This window comes from Mauremys mutica, chromosome 25 (genome assembly GCF_020497125.1).
Source record: "Mauremys mutica isolate MM-2020 ecotype Southern chromosome 25, ASM2049712v1, whole genome shotgun sequence".
Classification (NCBI taxonomy): Eukaryota; Metazoa; Chordata; order Testudines; family Geoemydidae; genus Mauremys; species Mauremys mutica.
In genome coordinates, this window is record NC_059096.1 from 50,673 (window position 1) to 67,720 (window position 17,048).

The 17,048-nt window shown below is 50.5% G+C and overlaps 2 protein-coding genes across 2 annotated transcripts; both read right to left on the bottom strand.

The window, feature by feature from the left end:
- Positions 1-372: 372 nt before the first annotated feature.
- LOC123356189 (60S ribosomal protein L27) lies at positions 373-5,160 on the bottom strand. The gene is made up of 5 exons (XM_044999159.1): positions 5,084-5,160; positions 4,602-4,684; positions 3,055-3,224; positions 2,126-2,236; positions 373-463 (listed from the first exon to the last, which is right to left on the bottom strand). The coding sequence occupies exons 2-5, from the start codon at positions 4,680-4,682 to the stop codon at positions 415-417; spliced, it is 411 nt and encodes a 136-aa protein (XP_044855094.1). The 5' UTR covers positions 4,683-4,684; positions 5,084-5,160; the 3' UTR covers positions 373-414.
- Positions 5,161-7,278: 2,118 nt separating this feature from the next.
- On the bottom strand, positions 7,279-14,493 carry LOC123356502 (RUN domain-containing protein 1-like). The gene is made up of 5 exons (XM_044999806.1): positions 14,158-14,493; positions 11,279-11,437; positions 10,789-10,987; positions 10,335-10,448; positions 7,279-9,350 (listed from the first exon to the last, which is right to left on the bottom strand). Exons 1-5 carry the CDS (start codon positions 14,491-14,493, stop codon positions 8,485-8,487), a joined length of 1,674 nt encoding a protein of 557 aa, XP_044855741.1. The 3' UTR covers positions 7,279-8,484.
- Between the last annotated feature and the right edge of the window lie 2,555 nt (positions 14,494-17,048).

Consider the following 17,048-nt stretch of genomic DNA (forward strand, 5'->3'; position numbering starts at 1 on the left):
TTCTTAGCCAAAGAACCAAAGCCAGCTGGGACAGCAGGACCCCGAATCATTTCCCTCCCCATGAGTGACCTTAATTGACATTCAGAGCATTGTAGACTACCCAGCCTCCATTGCTGGAAAGGTGGAGCAGCTTTGTCATCTGCTCTCAACATTGTGTGGGGAAGGCATCAGATACAGAGATAACTCTTAGGGCAGTTCTCCAAAGCCATCTCAGTTAGTATTTAATTCCATTTAACGCTCCATGAATCCGTTCCTGGCTGGCGTGGACTGTAATTACCCCTGCAAGTCATCTAACCGAAGCACAGAGCAAGTGATGTTTACACGGCAAAGCCAGATGCTTCACACCAGGGAACATTTTACAGGGCAACAAAATGTTTTTTAATACACATTTATTGATGCAGCCATGTCACACGTTTAGAATCGCAGCTTCTGGAAGAACCATTTATTCTTGCCAGTCTTGTATCTGAAAGAAAGACACAATCCACACATTAGGGAATGCTTGGCAGCAGTGTCCCGAACGAGCCTCAGCCCAAGCTTCAGGCCTGCTGAAGCTCACATCTGCCCAGCCTGAGCTGGGCTCTGGAGCAGCCAACACCTCCCTCCCCCAATCCTTCAGGGAGGAAACTCATGTGGGACTCTTCACCCTCATTTGCTTGGGTAAAACCCAGTAGTGAGAATCTGTTCCTGTGGCACGTCAGCCTGGCCACACAGGCCCCATAACAGAGAGCCCAGCCCGTCATCTTGGCCGGAGAGCACCATGCAAGCAGTGAGTTCAGCTCCTCGGGAAGAGGGAGCCACCTCACTGCTGTGCAGGACTCCTGTGGCCACATCAGCAGCACTACAGGAAGCTGGGGCGAGCCTCCTAGTAGGCATGACAGGCCTTTGGAAGGAGGAAAGCAAAGGCAAAATGACACCCCCCTGCACCAAATCCTGGGCCAGTGCCTCACCCAGAGGGGAATAACCCAGAACGTAAAACTGCATCTGCCCCGGACAGAACTAGCTTCTCTGGCTGTTGGGTTAAGTGAACATGGAGATTTGTGCCCCAAACCGAGTTAAAGGAGGCCTACAATTTCCTCTTTAACCCTTTATAGTCAGCAAGACGACAGGGGACAAGGGCAGAAACTCTTGGCAGTTGCAGGACTAACAATTCCCACTAGGTATTTCACAACTTCAAAGTCAACATGACACCTGCACAGCCCCAAGCCAGAGGTGAGCCAGAATGGCTACAGCAGCACAAGCCTGCTGCTAGCACAGGAGCCAAGGCAGTGAGGATGGCTGTAGAAGCCAATCCTCCCTCTGCAGGCAGGCCAAGGAAAAGATGCTGGCTTCTCTTGAGGGGGATGCTAGTCATAATTCCTTCCTTCGAAGGGCAGGCTCTGAAATAGGCCACTGAGAAGGCAAATCAATCAGCCTCAAGCCTGGACACACTGGAGTCATGTCACTGGATTCCCTTCCCTAGGTACATGCACTTAACAGGTAACTAAGGAACAGGATGTCAGAGACCAAAATTAGGAAACAGCCTCTTCAAGGCCCCAGCTGTTCCTACTCCTACCCTCCCCCCCCCGCGCAAGGTTGCTCCCTGCAGTATGTTCACAGGTGCTTGTGCAAGTGCAGTATTAAATCTTGTTAACACAACACATTGCTTTGCAAGAATCCCGCCCCCACCACTAGAATGCAACCTCCTTGGGGGTGGAAGAGTGCACAGTGAAGGACAGGAAGTGGAAAACTAAACATATCCAGCTGAAAAGGTAGGAGAACTCTACATGAAGGAGGGAAGTATGTAAATATTAATTTAGGATGAGGCCTGGCGTTAATTTACAGTCAATGCAAAGGATCTTAACATCCTCAAGCAGCCAGACCCTCAGTTACTGTCACTGCAGGGCCAGCACAACCCCCTTCAGGAGCGTGCTAGGACATCAGTGCTATACGAACCTGGTGTTTCTTGGGGTTTCCCAGCCAACAGCTCAGGCTGGACACATTTCACTTGAGAACGAGAACAAGCTAGGGGACTGGGCTGCAGGTTTCAGTGACTCAGAAACTAAAGTATAAACAGATTCCTACAGTCCAATAAAGGAGTGAAAAATGTAACAAGCAGCTGGAGGAGGGAGACAAGTTTCCAACTCACCTTTCCTCAAATTTCACCTTGGCTTCGCGCCTTGCCTTGCGTTTCAGTGCAGGGTCCCTGAACACATCTTTATTGACAACGGTTTTGTCCAGAGGAATATCCACAGAATACCTGAGAGAGAGGGAACAGCAGACTTTGAAACAGCCCAAAGATGGGCGACACCCACATGCCAGGATGCTAGATAGCCTGAGTCTGGCTAGACAGTGCACGTCTCCTGCCAGCCCAGGATGGTGGCAGTAAAAACACACCTAAAAAACAGACTCAGGCCAGCACCCTTAATGACCCAGGAGTCCTCAAGCACTCTGAGCCAGCAGATAGTGAGAGGTGCCAAGCAGCCTTGCTTTGCTTGCCCTCACCGTGCACTCAGCAGCACACAACAGAAGTGGGGAAGGGAAGGTCAGTGACAGTATCATGAAATGCTGGGTCTGCTACAATCCCCAATACTCAGCTCTTTCTATTACACTGTCCATCAGCAGATCTCAAAGTCCCTTACCAAGGAGATCCATATCGTTATTACAAATCCTCTTCAGAGCTTACAGGGGGAAGGCTGTGTTCCCAGCCAAAGAAAAACAAATGAAAGGCCTAAATAATGGCCAATGCCACAAGAGATGCATTTGTGGACAATAGAATTTGTCCGGCCTCTCCCACAGCGAGAGTGCCAGCCTGAATCCCGATGATAAAGGGATGGGGAAGATCATGAATGTCCCACCCCAACTTCTGAATCCTCCAAGATAATCATCACTGGCCACCCAAGTCAGCATCCTGCAAATCGATTCATTGAGCTGCATAAGGACATAACTGAGGAAATCTCAGAGAAGCAGGTTTCTAGGCTTTACCAAAGAGAAAATCTGCTTTTGCCATGTTGAAGGAAACTAAAAGTAGTTTACTAGTTCTATTAGCAGCACTTCAGTGAGCCCGAGCCTGCTCACCTGGTGGGCATTAGATGGTTGTAGTTATAAACCTTCACAAAAGATTTGATCTTGGACCTCTTCGCTATCTTCTTTTTTCCCATTGCAGCAGTTACCTTCCGTGGGTACCGATCGATACCAGCCACCAGGGCGTGGCTATACGGTCTGTCTGAGGTGCCATCATCAATGTTCTGAAACACACAGAAGACCTATCAGCAACGCACAGAAACGTGGATTCTGGGAGGTCACCACAGATTCTTCTACCTTTTGAACAGAAGAACTGCTATAGCCTAATGAGTTTAAAGCACTGGAGAGAGAGACAAATGGGAGGGTGCACAGACCCCAAAAGAAAATCCTCTGCTATGGGAGCAGATCTAAAGCCCGTATGCCACAAAAAGCAGCACTAAGGGAAGCCCCCAGAATGCTCACGCTGTATTCCATGGGATTCTTAGAGGCGTCTCTTCTGCGGGTGTGCAACTCCCATGAACAACAACAGGACACACGCAACAACCTCAAACTATCTAGCTCTAGGAGTTAACGTTTCTAGGCACCTCCGTTCTCAGCCCAACAAGCAGCATATGGATGACAGGTTTCCAGATGCTCCTAGGTAACACAGAGAAAGCAGATGTCTAATTACCTTACGTGCTTATCCAGCCCTTGTCACTGTAAGAGCTGAGTGCCTCACGATCTTTAATGTATTTATCCTCACAATCCCCCCATGAGGTAGCAGTGCTATTATACCCATTTACAGGTGAGAAACAGAGGTTATCCCTGCACGGCTCCTGGTGGGTTGGATTCCCAGCACGGGCAGACAGACGCATGCCAGCTCTCCTCAAGCGAGTGCACTGAAGGTAACAGTGTGGACATAGCTGCATAGGCTGCAGCTCAGGCGGCTAACATGAGCCTGTTTATCCCTGCTGGGAATCACACCACCAGCTGCACCCAGAGGGATTAAGTGACTTGCCCAACGTCCAAAAGCAAGTGTGCGACACAGCAGCAAATCGGCCCTGGTCTCCCAGATCCTAGATTAGTGCCTAACCACTAGACAATGCTTCACATCCTGGCGCAGCACGAATGTCTGTGCACTGGCTTCTCTGTGACCCACTCAGCAAATGTTAAGCAACCCTCACAAATCTCACTGAACACACACAGCCACTAAGGCCCACAGAAGTGGATTTAAACCACACAGGTATTAAGTGACCCATGAAGTGATTAGAATCCATAAATCCCCAATCTCATGGTCAGAACAGGGCCTCTCGCTAGAACGTGATGTCACAGACAACTGTGAGAGTGGTGAGAGCCTATGGCTCTAAGGGTGACCCATGGTGACATGTCACCAAAGGGATGGGAGCAAATAATTCGTGAGCCCCCAGATCTGTAGGTGGGGCCTTCCCTTACCCATCCCAGGCGAAGCCCACCACGCTGGCCAGCCCAATGCTTTTCAACCGCACCCAGAGAGGTGGGGGCAGTGGGCCGCCGCCGCCACCCCTAACGCAACTCCCTGGTTCTTGCAGGCGGGGCACTCGCGGCTTCTGGCCCAGGGTGAAGCCCCCCCAGAGGAGATTTACCTTCACGATGACGGCTTTCCGCCCCGAGTAGCGCCCAGCCAGCACGAGCACCACCTTCCCGGGCTTCATGAACTTCCCCATCTCTGCCAGGAGCAAACGGGCGTCAGGAGCCAGGCGGCAGCCCAGGAACCCCACGATGGGCCCGGCCCGCCCCCGTGCCCGAGGGACCGCCAGCATCCTGCCCCCCCACCCCCGGGCCCGGCCTGCCCCACTGCGCGAGGGACCGCCAGCATCCTGCCCCCCCATCCACGGGCTCGGCCTGCCCCACTGCCCGAGGGACCGCCAGCATCCTGCCCCCCCACCCCCGGGGGCTCCTCTGGGGCCCGGCCCCAGACACGCACCGGGAACCTGCCCCGGGGGCCCCGAGCCCGGGCCCCGGCCGGAACATCCCCCGCCCCAGGCACCCCCCGCGCCCGCCCCCCGCCAGGTCCCTCCACCCCACGGATGGCGGCCGATGCCATCCCGCCCCCCCCAGCACTCACCGAGGCTCCGGCTCCGATGGCGCCCAAACCGGAAAAGGAAGGCGCTACCGCTTCGCCGACCTTTCACCCCGCGATTCCGGTCACCTGACTTCCGCTTCCTCCCGCCCGGGGCCACGGCGCACGCGCGGGGTGAGGGCGGGTTAGAGGGGCGGAAGAGGCCCCAGGTCCCCTCCCTTGGCGGCCGCTGGCCGGGGCGGGCCTGGCCCTAGGAGAGCGGGCGCTCAGCGCTCCTCCCCAGAGCCGCCCTGCTCTCCCAGCGGCGGGGAGCGTGCGCGGTGCAGATGATACAGCGCCGAGCACGGCGCGGCCTGGCTGGAGGGGGCAGCACCGCACCCCCCGCACACGTTTCAGTGAGTTTAAAGGGATGCGCGGTGCTACACAGCTACCCCCGGCCCTTGGTTGGAGCCTTACACTCAGAATCTCCTCCTTTTTGAGGGCATCTTCACCCCCCCCCCCCCGCAGTCATGTAAACCACCACCATTACCGGGAACCAAACCAGGGACCCGGACAGCCCAACATTTCACATGCAGCTCCCTGCCCCCCACCTACACACAATGGAAAAGTAGTATTTTCCCCACTCCATGTTTTTTTCCATTTGTCAGTGGAGGCATTATTCCAGACAGCCATGCATATTTTAAAATTGACAATCCTTTCCAATCCAGCCCTGAAGGCCAAGGTAGCCTCTTCCTTGCCCCCCACAGAGCATATGTGAAATGGGTGCACTTGATCGTCCAGAAGTTTTGGTTTTTCCTATTAAGACATCATCTGACCCTTGTGGTGCCCATTAGTGTGTCCTTGTTGACTCCAGTTTTTAGTTACCAACCTATTCTGTTCTGTTCCTAAATATGGTGCAGCATACACGCTATAAAGGTAAGGACTGTAAGTATGAACTGAAGATTCAAAGTCTAGAAGAAATGAGAGGGTGCATTAACAGTTTATCTATTAATGTACAAATAGATAATACAACATACACAAACAACCATGACTTTTATTATCAGTAATAGATATTGTACTCTCCACAACACAAATACATTCATCCTATTGCACATACGCAGAGACCTAAAATCAGAACAAAATCAACATCAGAAATAAAGCAGATATCTGAACAACTAGGGTACAACACACTTCTCCAGCATAGCACTGTAAATAACAAAAGGGAGTTAAGAATTAGAAAAACCCAAAGACAAGATGCTTTATGGAACCATTTAGGGCTCCAGAAAAACCTTTCCAGCAATCAGACACTTCAACTGTCAACTTATTTGTAACTGCCACAAATTTGACAAAAACATGCAGATTTCAGACAAAAAATAGCCAAACCAGAATGGGGAATGTTCCATGGAAATTATTCTTGAATTAAATCTTGCCTCTCCAGCTAATCTTAATGTGGTTGGTCATTAGTAATTCTATAATTTGCTGTCCAGGAAGATAAGTTTACCTGAATAAATCAGCTTGGACTTTTTCACCCTTAGACAAGCCTCTGAAAATACATAAACAGTTTCATATCTGAAGGGTACAACGTGAAAAGAGTTTCCACATATGTAAGTGTCACTGCTGCTGGTTTTAATTATATTTCAGTAAACTATTTTTGCATTAAAAACATGTGGAGGAATGTGTTACTAACCACTAAGTCTTAATCAAAGAAACTAACACCCTCCTTACAGTGTTCTATACATTTCACTCTCCTCCAAATACACAAATAATTTTAGGAATACAGTTAAGGGGTGGGGGAGACAGATTCTGGTCTCTCTGAAGTTAGTGGCATTTTGTCATTGACTTCAATGAGAGCAGATGGGCCCCAGTGCTCGATGGCCAAAATCTGTGCTGTCAGTCTATGAAATTCTACATGTTTTCCCAAAGAATAGCTTCAATGCTTTTTAGACAGAAATAAGATGAAACCAACAACCCTGCTGCACCAAACTGTGCGTGCAACTGAGGGGAACTGGCAGTAAGGAAACGTTCCTTTTCAAGCTTCAAAGGGAGCTACTATGAACAGTGGGAAACTGGGAACAAAAAGACCCAACCATGACAGCCCCATTTCTAGCTACTAAATGTACAATTGGAGTGGTCACTCCCAACCCATCCCCCATGTGCCTGAGACTCAGATGTTGCTGTTTTGCCAGGAAGTTGAAGGGAAACCTGGCACTACTGTTTCCAATATAAATCCACTACCTGCCACTCAGGGCATCACTGATGCTCGTAAAAAGGAGACTGCACTCTCCTCAGCTCTATTCCACTCAAACCCTCAGTTCTCTTTTGATGCCAGAAGTGATTTTTCTCATGCAGCCTAAATGCCATGTGGATTACTACTTCAACAGCGCTGACTGATTTGACTGCAGACCTACCTGTCACCAGTGCAGGAAGCTTTGCCCTCAGACCAGCAGAAAATGCTCAATTACACAATAATCAAATACACTCGATGTAGAAAGTTGCTGGCCAAGAGATACTGACCACAGAAGTGCTTTTAAGAATTAAATTGGGAATATTAGACATCTGTAACTACTGCAATGTATTTTCTACAAGGAGCCATATGAGCAACTGTTCTTGCAGCACAGGGGCTAATAATTAACACAAGTTAAACACAGTAACTGGAAAAGGGAATATTTGTTTGCAGTTGTGAAACCAATGCATCTGCAATAAAACCCTGGCCTGATGGTGTTCAGGGCTTTGACCAAAGCTCCAAGAGGAAGCTGAGATTCTTACACAATACTCAATCCAGTCACCTGTCACCACATAGTCCAAAGAATGTGTCAATGTCTGGATCTCTGTGGCCACTAATCCTGCAAGATACAAACCAATAGGCACCAGAGCAGAAATTGTTCCCAGGCCTCCTGTACATTCAAAATCTACATAAATGTGGGGGAGGGGATGTCTGACTCCACCACTGGGCATGTTACATCAAGCCTAAGCAGCAGAAGTAAGATACATCTGTCAAAAAGCCTCACACAGCCCTGTGTGAAACAGCAAACTGCCACAAGTGACATCTAAAAATTCTGGGGGCTGAGCATGCAGCCACAGCATAGGAACCACTTCCACTGAACTCCACAGGAGCTGCTCTGATGCATTGGCTGTAAAATCAGGCCCTTTTTATTGCATTTCAGACAGTGGTTCATGCCTAATGCATGTGACAGAGGCAAGGCACCAACAGATGGGGTGCAGCAGCTCTGTTGTTAGCTGCATTAGCATAGGCCTGGGTGAGGTAGCGCACAACCCAAACATCTGCAGCATTTCCTCACAGGCAGTCTTGTAAGGGAGGTTTCCAGTGTCAAGATACTACATTGCTACCCTAATAGCCACAATCAGCTTCAAAGGGGACAAGTTTGGTCATAAACAATGCTCCTCCTCTAAGCTAGTAAGTTAACACATTCCTTCTGGGGAAAGGGGGCTGATCTGGAAAAGACCCATCAAAAAGCATCTCTGATGTTTTTCAGCTGCCGGACAGCCAGGTCAACAGGAAGGTTGAACTTTAAGTTGCTCAGGCGGCTGAGAATGTTGAGTGCACTCTCAAAGCCTGCGTTAGCCATGTAGCTCCAGGGCTGATAGTGAGACTGTATCAGAGCCCCAGATTTGCAGATCAGATTCACCCAGGAGACCAGACGCTGTTCATTTAATGCCATGCACACCAGGGCTTTCAGTTCAGAGTCTGCACTGCGCTTGAACGGATCATGCTCTGTGAGGACAGTGTGAATAGCCGTCAACAGGCTCTGCTTGGGGGTAACAGTGATGCCCCCCGTCACAGGAAGGGCAAAAGACTGGGAAAGCTTGCGCGCGGGGGACTCCACGAAGGCGCGGCCATTCTTGGTGTTGTAATACTTCACAAAGAGTTCCCAGGGGTGCATGGTCTGTGGTGACGAGGTAAATGCAGGAATCAGGCATGCAATGGGTGCCAACACCAAGCTCATCCCTTGAGAAGAGGCATAGAGCCCATGAGCCATCAGGTCTCGTATAGCAATGGTCAGCTCCTTCCGCACAGCCAGAGTCAGCTCATCTCTCGCTCCTAAGGAGACATCCTGCATGCTGGAGTAGCTGAGCACATGATCCTGGTGCTGGTGCTTCAGTGCCAGCTGCCTCACTTGGTCTACAGACAGTTCCAGTTTCTTAATTAAGGGAGAATAGTCCCTACTGGCCTGGTCCTTCTGCCAGAGGGTGCGGGGGATCTGACCAGTAGCACAGCCAAACTGACTGACAGCGAATATCTGCAGCACAGCAAGCATGCGACGCATAAGGTGCAGGCCTGTTTCTCGCATCTTTCTGGCATCCTCTGGGTTCACTGGTTGGTTAGGGAAAAGGAGAAATGCTGTCATTAGAGAATCAGATTTATCTCTGCTTGTTCCTATATACAGGGAGCTCATCAGCCACTCTACTAGGGGATGCTTTTGCTCTGGTGCTGCTGGCTGGGTGATTCATGCTGCTTTGCTCAAGAGAGAGTGGCAGCTTCTCAGCACTCATGCAAACTGGAAAATGGGGCATCAGATATTCATGTGTCCCATTCTCAAACTGCCTTATCCACCTTAAATCACGTGGCAGCGAATGAATCCTATGATGGATGCTATTTTAGCAGGCACAAGTGACCAAAACAGAATTTCAAGATTTCTAGTGAGGGGAGAGGGTGTTCCAGACACAGATTTGTGAATATCCCAGTATCAGAAGGATAATTACAGGGTGCCAGAAGCTTTTGTGGAAGGAAGTTGCTGATGTGCAAGGAACTAGTTGTCTCAGGGAATAAACTGGCCTGCTCAGTCCAGAACCTGGGACCAAATCAAGTTCTTAAGTGGGTGGTCTCATTGTAATCTATAAGGAACAACAGATCCACCAGCCAGTGATTTCTGCTGATGAAGAGTCCAGGATGAGAACAGCTGGAGTGGTGCAGGCCAAGACTGAGCTGCTTTGGTAAAGGTACAGCATGTCAGGAAAGACTGCACAGTACCTTGTTTGCATTATGTCTGATGCTAGATAATTATCAGAAGCCCCTCATATTTGTGAGCTCCAAGTTAAAGAGCGATCCTATCCCTCAGTGATGTGTTGGTGCACATTCACTGTACAATCACACTGGCCAACAGGGAAAGGTAAGAGTTCAAACATGAGGTTTCTGGCTTATTGTCTGGATCAATGAAAGGGTAAGGGAAATCACCACTAGCAGGGGAAAAGCAACGCTGAATTTAGGAAGTGATGGGACACCAGTTCCTGCATGTTGGATGCCAACTGGCCAACAAAAGGAGAAGCAGCAAGAGCCAAACCCGTGTAAATTGCCCACCTCTGTTATTCCTAGGAGGCAGCCTGGCATTTGGTTTGTAGGGGCCACTTCCATGCTTTCTGCCTGAACATTCACAATGTCCATCCTCCACCTGGCCGGGACTTCCAACTTCATCTAGAATGAGAAATCCACAATGACAACAGTTCGTTATTTTGCATCCCTACATCAGCTGGAAGAATTAGGGTACACACCACAGACTGTAAGTCAGTATTGCCTCATATTCCTCTACACATGGGTGACCATCCTGCCTCTCAGCATCACACCTATCAGTGTCCCAGGTTCTCCACACACTATCACATCGCCACGGAGATGTCTGTGCTACTCTATGCCCAGATTCTGCCCCACTGAGGTCTGCATCCTTCCTCTCACTAATTCAAGCCATGCTATACCCAAGATGCCCCTGCTGCACCAATGAGCAGCTCTCCTGACTGTCTAAGCGAAACCCAGCACTGACCCTGAATGAAGCTGATGAACATCTCCAGGTCCCGTATTTGCGTCTTCAGCTGTTCCACCAGCTGCTCCTTCACCCTTGCAGGATTGACAATCTGGGCAACAGCCACATCCACCTGCTGCCGCAGCTCCTCGGGGGACAGCGATGCAATATCCTCATTCAGGTTCATATCCAGCTTCTTTATTAACTCCTCTATAATCACCTGCAGAACATTACACATAATGAGTGGCATGATCTCATGTGGCCATCCCACCTGCGGAGCCAGAATGCTGCTTTCACTTACCCACTAGTTATTTTGGGGTGAAGCCAGTCCAGACTTTATTATATCCACTAACAATAAACTGTAGTAGTCCCTATGGATTATATTCATGGATGCAGACTTATGATGTTGTATTACAGCTGCCTGAATCAGCACTGGCCACATGCTAGTGTTCTGAGAAAGGCACTAGCTGGTGTTAAGAAAGGGCACTGGCAGAGGATCCATAGGCCTTACCCGCTGTCTTTCCATGACCATGGACTGGGGCAGTGAATCATAGCTGCCCTCTTGGTAAGCGAAGGTCTCCAAGTCATCTAGCTGCGTTTTGAGCTGCATGATTAGCTCTCGCTGCTTCTCCTTCCGGGCCTCGATTCGCTCCTGATTCTCCCGCTCACCCTGAAATGAGTTTATTGGAAAAGAAATTGAAAACTGCACTCATAGCCCTGGAGATAGGATTGTTACACAGGGACGTCTGGAAGTTAACCTTACAGCCCATGCCACTGAGTTCTGTGCGCCCTCACTTGCAGGCTTTCAATGAGACGAAATTCCAGCCCAGTCACCACTATACAAAAGAAGCACTTCCGCAGGCATCTTGCACCCCCTACTCTAGTCTCACTAGTTAGAAACCTCAGCAAGTAGAGAACTTTGTTGTAAGCAGCCAGATGATGATCATGTCTCATAGCAACTTCTGGAGTTCTTACACATCTCAGAGTGAAGCAGCAACCTGACGCAATGCCCTACATAGCAGAGAAGAGTCATGGCTCTGTGCACTTGTATACATTAACATTGTACAAAATCCTTCTTTAGCTCTCTCATGGTAAGTGCTGGGCTCCAAAAAGACAAGAGGTCTGGGCACTGCTTTTGGATATAGCTGCATTAGGTGTGCATGTGCTTTGCCAACCACAGAAGGCTACCCCAGTTTCAGCCCCCAGATCTTTCCTATAACATATTACAATCACAAACTGCATGGCACTTTATCTTGGTATAACCTTAAGGGGATTTCAGGAATAGGTTTTCTGGATAATGCACTCAAATTGTACATAAGTGAAACAATTGCAACCCATTATTTCTCAATCAAAAGGTAGATTTATATTGACAGTGGCACTTACCAAGACCTTCAGGTATTAAGCATGGGAATAAAAAGCAGAAATATTCAATTACATTCTAAATTAGATTTGGGTTTGGGTTTTTTTCCCCCAAATAAAGTAGCTGAAATTTTATTTATTTAAATAAAACCTCATTATCTCACAGATATTTGGGATCCTTCTGAATTACACACAAAGCCAATTAAGTACCAAGACCACAAACCCCATCTCTGCTCCTGCATGAAAATCAAGGGTAATAAATGTCCCAAGCAAATGTTAGAACTGCCCTGACTTCAATCTAGAATTTGCAAGCAGTACTAATGCCTACAGGCAGAATGAGAGAGACCAAGAGAGTTCAACCAAGAGCCAGAATTCATTCTGCTCACTGTCCTCACCACTGCTGGCACAAGGTTAAACTGGAGCATTTGAAAACTGCAGATGGACAGGAAATTGCCACTGGACACAGGCTTGGTGTATGAGACTGGAGTGGGGCTGAAAGCCTTGTAACAGTATCTTATTTAAAACTGATTAATTGCAAAGTAGCAGACTGACCAGTGAGGGTACAGATAAAGCTTCTTTGCTTCTGTGAGTAGCTCGAAGTCCCTGCCCTGCTGTTTTTGGTGATGTAATAGCTGCTAAGCAGGTTTTAGTAACATTAAAAAAAAAGGAAATGGCAATCATCCAGATTTCCCATGTGCAAAAAGGCAGCAACATTCCCAATTAACCTCCCTGTCCCTCTCCCCTCTTCTCCAGTGTGAGCTGGCCCCTTGCACAGGGCTTGCTCATGAGCTGGTAGCAGGGGCCTTGGCTAGACCCAGCACCCTAATGCAGCCCCAGGCATAATTTGCTATGATGCCTTGTTCATTGTGCTTGAGGAAAAGGTGGAGAGGGGTGGGGAACCGTAAATACAATTTATCTGTACAGATGTAAGATCAAATGAGGAAGGTCAACTTCCGCTATTCTGAGGTTAGTGGAAAGAGAACTAATGCAGGAGGCTAATATGCAGGTTACAGTAAGGTATTAATACTGTGTAGAAACCAAACATTATCAGCGATCTAAGTGCAGTATCACTTCAGCTTCCTTCACATGGCTATTGCTGGACACACTTGTACCTTCTCATTTTAACTGGGCATTTCATGGCTGAGGTTCAAATGTGAACTTTCATATTAAGCAACTGTCCAGACTGTGAAACCACCAAGCTGAAGAAAACTCTGTGTAGCTGAGTCTAACTATGGTTGTGCCTAAGTTAAACAGCTCTTTAGCCCAAGGACAGATCAGTCCAGAGCATGGGCATTAACAGTCTAGCCCCATGTACACAGGTTAGATTAAACCATTTTATTAAGTCAGTTCTGGATTTTGGGTCTTTTGACCTTGAATCAGTTCCTTGTTCAGAAAATCATGTACTGCAAGCAGTGCCATTCCACTTCTGTAGGGTGTGACAATGGTGTACCTAGCATCCGTGACTCATGAGAATAACACGCTCAATAAAGCAGAGAGTGAAAGACAGAAGCACTAGGCAGCATGACAGAAAACAGTGATTCTGAATTTTACTGAATTCTCCCCTGTATCTTTCTCCTCTGAGAAGGGCCATCGGTATCACTCCTTCTGAGGGGATCTATGCTACGAAGGCACAGCTACAGCTATGCCCCTGTAGCGTAGAGAACAAGTGTGTGTGTCCGCAGTAAATCCTCCCCCCGGAGAGGCAGGCGCTGTTCTAATCTAAGGGAACAGTCACCCGCAGGTACATGTCTGTCTGAACATCTGTTCCGAGGGAAATCGCGAAGGCCTAACTGAGGAAGGTTAGAGGACAGAGCCATTTCGGGCCACTCTATGCACTGGGTTGGTGGTGTGTGCAGCCAGTCGGACACCCCCCCACCCACCCCGCGCAGTTTGTGGGGGTGTCACACACCGGCAGGGGAGGGAAAAGCCTTTAAGAACCACACTGGTGGGGGGCTGAACTCCTGCTCGGCCCCTGCCCAGCTGGGCCCCCCCTGGGCCGACCCCCGCCCCAGCCCGCCCGGCCGCACTCACCGGGGCCTCCCCGAGCCCGTCCCCCAGCGCGGCCGGGCAGCCGCGGAAGGCGAAGTCCTCGAGGTCGCGCAGGAGCCGCTGCTGCTCGGCGGGCCCGGCCCGCGCCACCTGGCGGAGCCGGAACTGCACCTGGGCGAAGTGCGAGACCAGCGCCAGCAGGGCCCCGTGCAGGCGGCGGCGCTCGGCGCGGAGCCGCGGCAGCGAGCGGGGGGAGCCCCCCGGCGAGCCCGGCCCCGAGCCCGGCCCGCCCGGCCCCTCGGCCTCGTCCGCCTCCGCCACCGCCCCCACCGGGGCCCAGCGCTCCCCGGGGCCCAGCGCCCCGCCCTCCGCCTCCATGGCCCGGCGCCGCCGCCGCCGCTAGCGGGGCCGCTCCGCAGCCTCGGCCGCCGCCATCTTCCCGGAAGCGCCGCCGGTCCCCCCAGGGGGCGGGGCTAAGCGGCGCCGCTTCCGGGAAACGGGGCGGCGCTTGGAACATTTTAAAATGGGCGGGGTTTGTCCGTATCTGGGCGGGGCTCGTGGTGTGGGCGGGGCTTCCCCAAGTTACTGCTGCAACAACTCTGTAGGTCAAATGTACTCCTGGCCCCGCCCCCTCCCCCTGGGCCAATCCCCTTCCCCCCCCCAGCCAGGGCCTATCCCCAGCCTCCCACTCGCCCGGTTGCTAAGCGAGTGGGGAGACTGGCTGCTATTCAAATCATGCTGCCTGATGAGTTTCACCCCAGAGGTAGCTGCAGTTCTGTGCCACAGAAGTGGGTCCTCCTGCTTTGGTTTGTAAAGTCCTTTGAGATTAACGATGTTCTTAATTATACTAGAGGGTCAGACACAGGCTGAGCCCATTGCACAGATCAGGGGCTCCATTCATTCTGCTCCACAAGCTCCATGTGTCTATGTCCCAGACCCCTCTATTGCAGGGACTCCTTGCAAGCCCCACCATATTACCTCCCCTTGCCAGGGTCTCTGTGTCCCTCCATTCCCCCCTCTGTCATATGCCAGGAGCTCTGTGTCCCCCAACCATGTCCCCCTAGCCTACACCACCATCCCCTATGCCAGGGGCTCTTTGTGCCCTTGATTCTGCCCTCTGCCCCTCTTCACCCCTCACCTAGTTTCCCCATTCTACCCAGGGGCAGCTCTAGGAATTTGGCCGCCCCAAGCACAGCGGCACGCTGCGGGGGGCGCGCTGGCGGTCGCTGGTCCCGCGGCTCCGGGGGACCTCTTGCAGATGTGCCTGCGGAGGGTCCGCTGGTCCTGCGGCTCCGGTGGAGCATCCGCAGGCGTGCCTGTGGGAGGTCCACCGGAGCCGCAGGACCAGCGGACCCTCCGCAGTCATGACTGTGGAAGGTCCGCCGGAGCCACCTGCCGTCCCCCATGGCTTGCCGTCCCAGGGACGCGCTTGGCGTGCTGGTGCCCAGAGCTGCCCCTGCACAGCAGTCAGGCAGCCTTCGGTGGCGTTTCTGTGAGACGTCCGCCCTGGTCACGCGGCTTCGGCAGCATTTCTGTGGGTGATCTGCCGGTCCTGCCCCTCGGCGTACCTGCTGCCGAATTACTGCCGAAGCCGCGAGACCGACAGGTATGGCCGAAGGCTGCCTGACCCCCGTCCTCCCTTAGAAGGGCCTGGGGAGCACTGCAAAAACAGCGTGCTTAGCTTCTAAGTGTGAGACACTCAGGTCACTCTGGAGCATCCTTTCAGGCTCATTAAGGAGGCCAGAGACTGATCACAGTGTGGCTGGCTAATCTCACCCAGTCAACCCTGTGTGGAAGGTTGACGTGCCATAATGTAGACATGTGGAGTTCATGATTAATAAGGAAAGACAGAACATTTGAGACTTATAACTAACAGTGCCCTGGGCTCTAATTTTCACCCTTTAAACCACAGACTCACCTAACTTCTTGCATGGATTGTGGGTGCTGTGGTCCTGTTGGGATTTCCTGTGCTAAGAAATATAATTGTAGCTGCCTCTAGAGGACACATAACATACTCCACTATGTGCACATCTAATCACATTGCAGAGGGTAACAAAGGTAACTGGTTTCCAAGCCGGTGGAGTTCAAATGTAGGAAAACAGGGGGTTCCTATAAGGAACAGGGAGCCCCACAAATGCAGTCACTCCACAGAGGTTAGGCTGGGGACATCATGAAATGACAATTGTCCAGCTTGCAGGGATGAAATTTGCTATTGTAACTGGTGTTGTTATGGAGAACAATCAAAATAATCCTTAGTGCTCACATCACACTTAACAATCAGTAACTAAAGGGTAAAAAGTGGAACCTACAGAATCAAGCCATCAGCAATGACAAATACCCCATCTGGAGAGGAGCACAGAGCCTTTCAGTCATCTGTGATTCATTAAAGGAAACTTCCACATAATCATTTTGTTTTCTGTAATAGGCTCGCATGTATCAGTGGTAAATCATCTTTTATTTACTTCTGCAGTTGAAATCAGGAGGGTGACAGGACTGTGTGAGACAAATACAATTCCTGCTGCCCGTGAGCCGCTGTCCCTTCATTACAGGTGGCATTCATGAGAACTCCAGGTTAAAGGACTAAAGCAGGACTCAAGCAGAGAGTTTTCACTTTAAAGTTCAGCCTCATTAAGACACAAATCGCAGCCAGCTGTCTTTTTGGAAATGGCAATGGGAGATTTTGCTGCAAGAGTTTTTCTTGAGTAAAGCTTTATGGGAGCAGCAATCCTGCTCCCCCTGGTAATTTTAATTTATATGGTAATGGATGGGGATGTCCCAGTGGGAGTGCATGTCCCAGATGATGAAGAGGAAAACCATAATTTAGATCTGCAAGTTCCCCCATTTGCATATTGTTCTCAGACGCGTGAGTGTAGAAACACAATGAGAGGATAAATGTTCTAGCCAGAAGGAAGCTGAGTGGTGCATGTTCTGCT